This window comes from Otolemur garnettii, unplaced genomic scaffold (assembly GCF_000181295.1).
Source record: "Otolemur garnettii isolate 467f Iridium unplaced genomic scaffold, OtoGar3 scaffold00147, whole genome shotgun sequence".
Lineage (NCBI taxonomy): Eukaryota > Metazoa > Chordata > Mammalia > Primates > Galagidae > Otolemur > Otolemur garnettii.
The window spans coordinates 2,560,727-2,565,101 of NW_003852542.1; the positions used below are offsets into that span (position 1 = coordinate 2,560,727).

At 42.8% G+C, this 4,375-nt stretch overlaps 1 protein-coding gene across 1 annotated transcript in view; it reads right to left on the reverse strand.

Moving 5' to 3' along the window:
* Positions 1-4,375, reverse strand: part of LOC100966190 (U4/U6.U5 tri-snRNP-associated protein 2) — a 24,337-nt gene that overhangs the window by 4,643 nt on the left and 15,319 nt on the right. The window contains exons 4-5 of the mRNA XM_023518787.1: positions 3,990-4,132; positions 1,293-1,428 (exon numbers count right to left, since the gene is read on the reverse strand). Of these exons, the coding sequence (XP_023374555.1) occupies positions 1,293-1,428; positions 3,990-4,132 (279 nt within the window). The remainder of the gene's footprint in view (positions 1-1,292; positions 1,429-3,989; positions 4,133-4,375) is intronic.

Below are 4,375 nucleotides of genomic sequence, written 5' to 3' on the forward strand. Positions count from 1 at the left end.
ACTAACACAGTAGTGGGTCTGAATCGAGTTTGAGGCTCTGTCTCAAAAAAAAAAAAAAAAAAAAAAAAAAGAATGTGTTTTATTTGCTTTCAACTTGAGACAAATTCACAAAACTTTTGAGCTGAAAGGGAGCGTCTAAACCAGTGCTCTACAAATTCTCATTTCATACAAATCTTATCAAAATGAAGATTCTGATTCAATTAATAGGACTGAAGGGCCTAAGATTCTGCATTATTACCACTTTGGGTGGTAAGAATCGAGTCAGAATGGAGGCTCTCAGCCTTGGCTGTGTACTGGAATCTCCTGGGATACTCTGAAACATCAAATGCTGGGTTCCATTTCCAAATGATCTAATGCAGATTCTCTTAACTGATACTGATCGAGATTTTTGGCCAGATAATTCTTTGTTGCGTGAGCTGTCTTGTGCTTTGTAGGGTATATAAAATAGCTCTGGCCTCGACTGTAGGTGAAAACCACTGTCACTGTCCTAATGAAATTAGCCTGGGGTGGTGCCCAGGAATCAGGCTTTTTTTTTTTTTTTTTTTTTTTTGAGACAGAGTGTCGCCCTCAGTAGAGTACCGTGGTGTCACAACTCACAACAACCTCAAACTCTTGGGCTTAAGCGATTTGCTTGCCTCAGCCTCCCAAGAAGCTGAGACTACAGGTGCCAACCGCAATGCCTGGCTATTTTGTTAAATGCCCAGCTATTTTGTTGTAATTGCTGTTGTAGCAATTATCATTGTTTGGCAGGGAACACTCCGTCCTGGGCCCAATTGTACCCGCCAGCCCAGGTCTATGTGGCTGGTGACCTAGCCATTCAGCTACAGGCACCTACAGGTCTCACTTTCTCACCCTTAGTAGAATGCTGTGGCATCATACCTCACAGCAACCTCAAACTCTTGGGCTCAAGCAATTCTCTTGCCTCAGCCTCCCAAGTAGCTGAGATTACAGGCACCCATCACAAGGGCCCGGCTATCTTTAGAGATCGGGTCTCGCTCTGGCTTAGGCTGGTCTTGAACCTGTGAGCTCAAGCGATCCACCTGCCTCAGCCTCCCAGAGTGCTGGGATTACAAGCGTGAGCCACCATGCCCGGCCAGGCATCAGGATTTTTAAAAGTTCCCCAGGTGAGCTCAGTGTGCAGGCACTGCCTCAGACTGTGGACTGACAGCACAATTATTTGCAGAGTACCAAAGCCAAGGCCAAGCAAGGACAAACTGAAGGGAACCCTCTAAAATACCAATGAACGCCTGTTTTTGCCACTCTGTGTCATGAGACAATCAGCAGCCACTCACATGATGAAGCACGTGGATCCGGTAGGAGCCCTCGGAGGGCTTGCCGTCATGCACAATGTTGGCAATGAGGTCGTAGGTGGTGTTCTTGTGTACTGCTTGTACCTCCTCAGACAAGTATTCTCTCAGATCCACATTTCTGGTGATTAAAAAAAAGCCAGATATTCAGACTAAGGCTTTGACATTAGAGAAAATGTCCTACACAAATGGACCACAAAGTTGTTAAATCCTATTTTATTTAGGACCCTAGCTCTGGGTAGGCTTGCAGAGCCATGAAAGTCTAGGTTGGTTGGAATTCACAAAATTTGCCAACAAGAATGAAAAATTTGCTCTATGAGAAAAGCACCTTTTAAAAGCATGTCTAGGCCTGGTGCCATAGCTCAGTGGTTAGGGCACTGGCTACAGACACTGGGGCTGGTAGGTTCAAACCCAGCCTGGGCCTGCTAAACAAGTAACTGGGAGTTGTGGTGAACACCTACAGTCCCAGCTACTTGGGAGGCTGAGGCAAGAGAATTGCTTGAGCCTAAGAGTTTGAGGTTGCTGTGAGCTGTGACACCATAGCACTCTACCAAGGGCAACAAAGTGAAACTCTGTCTCAATAGAAAAAAAAAAAAGCATTTCCAGAAATCAAAAGTTCATGCCAGGAATCATCCAACTTGAACTGGAATCCTAGCTCTCCTTCTTCAGGCTGCATGCAAATTTAAGCAGGTTACACAACCTAAGCCTCTTCTATGGTATGAGAATGAGAGTCACTGTCTCCTCAGAGATGTGTGAGGTTTAATTGGAACAACAGGAGTAAGCCTTCTCAACTGGAAATTTTGCTGCAGCTATGGTACTAAAGCAACACCTGGTCTTTGGCCTTAGTCTCTGGAAGGCCTGACCACATGATTATGTGGGTTGCCACTGTACGCCATCAGAGTCACAACCTCAATGTGACAAATCAGGCAGATCATTCAGATTTATTTTCTTCTTTTATTTTCTAAGACTTTACTTCTTTACTTCACCATTTTTCTTTTAGCCAGGTAAAGTGACAGAATGGTTAAAAGCAGGCGTCCTCAAACTACAGCCCGCAGGTCATATGCGGCCCACCCAGGACATTTACCTGGCCCACCGGGTGTTTTTGCCACCACTATCTGTCCTGCTTAGCAGCCGACTCATCCTGGAGCCCACAGTCCAGCCCTCCAAAGGTCTGAGGGACAGTGAACTGGCCCCCTGTTTAAAAGTATTAGAAAACTACCCAAGCTAGTTTAAGCACAAAAGGAGAATAAAAGATTTTCAGACTAAGAAATGCAGCTAAACTAGGGCCTAGAGTAGAAACAGGATCCAAAACAGGTACCTGCTGTCTTTTCTGCTTCCTTTTGACATCAGCTTGCATCATCCCTTGTATTGCAGGTTGCTTTCTCTTCTGTATGTGACTCCCAAACCTTGGCTACCCTACAGCTTCCAAATTTCTCAGTTCTGATCATCAAAAAAACTACTAGGTTCCTTTAAATAGGATTTAGAAACTTTATTTTTAATTTCTAATATTTGCTTTCAAATATGAAGAAGCATTCTTGAGCTACCTGGAGTGAAAGTTTCTCAGTGTTTTATTTTGGGGTGTTTTTAATTTTTTTTTTTTTTTTTGAGGCAGCGTCCCACTCTTGTCACCCAAGCAAGAGTGCAGTGGCCTCCTCACAGCTCACTATAACCTCCAACTCCTGGGCTCCAGTGATCCTCTTGCCTCAGCCTCTGGGTAGCTGGAACTACAGGTGCATACCACCATGCTCAGCTAACTTTTCTATTTTTTGAAGGGACAAGGTCTCACTCAGGCTCCAGTTGGTCTCAAACTCCTGGCCTCAAGAGATCCTCCCACCTCAGCCTCCCAAAGTGCTAGGATTACAGGTATGACCCACCATGTCTAGACCTAAAATATAAACTTTTAAAACAGACTATAGGGATAAACATCATAAACCCATCCAAGTCCTTCTTACTACTGAATTGCCTTAGGGCTATGTTCTCACCTTCTTCAAACATCAGTTTGCTAAACGCCCCCATTTCTTCCTGCCAGTTCTGCCACTAGTTTTCTCCAAGTTCCCAAAGGCATGTTCTTCAATGTGTGAAATACCCTCTCTCTTAAGAAGTGAGAACCAAGTCTACTACAACTCTCCCAATTCCCCAAATGTTCATAAAAAGACCTGCATGATAAATTAAAAATATGACCACAAATCCAAATTTATAACTTCCTAACAAAAGGAAGAAATTGAACACATTCTAGACTTTAACCTCTGAGGAAAAATTAGGATACTGGACCCCAAGATGACAGGACAAATCTGGAGTCATCCCCACAGTCTATGCCTATCTACACTGTGCAGGATACATCAGCAAATACACAGGTGGACCCTCACTCTCAGGACAATCTTCTACCTGAACCTACTCACATGCGTGAAATCTTCTTCCCTACACCAAAAACTATAATTCCCTACCAGCAATAGGAGGAACAATTAAATTGGGACTGAACCCTGGAAATCTTTGGAATTCCTTTGTTTTTATTTCTGGCAATGCATCTACCAGCAGAATCCATAAAAACCTTGAACTTATGTTGTTTAAGTAGACTCTGTTCCTTGTGATCTCCAACTAAGACAGTTCAAAGTTAATAGTCACAAATATATATGGAAAGAAATCCAAGTTTATTCCCCCAAAGTACAACTGGATAATACTCACGTAATAGGGAAATTGACAATAGTTGGATTCTTCTCCACAAAGAAGTTGTTCTTAGTAAATCTCTTGATACAAAAGATTAGATATGGGGGCAGCTTGGTGAGCTGGAAGCGCTTTAGAAAGTTCTCCTTGTAAGTCTTATATTCCTAGAGAAAGCAAAGAAAATTATCAAATTAGTGCTGGAGTTCAATAGCTACTGGAGAAGAAACATGAGTTGTGTTTTGGTTTTTTAAAATATAATTTTGCCTTATGCCTAGAATTCAGAAGACACTAGTCTCAGAAACTAGATATGGCTAAAGCTGATTAAAATACCCCAGCAACTATGGGCTGTTTTTCAGCCAGTACATGATCATATTGTTGAACTGAGTCAAACTGTAAAATGAAAAACA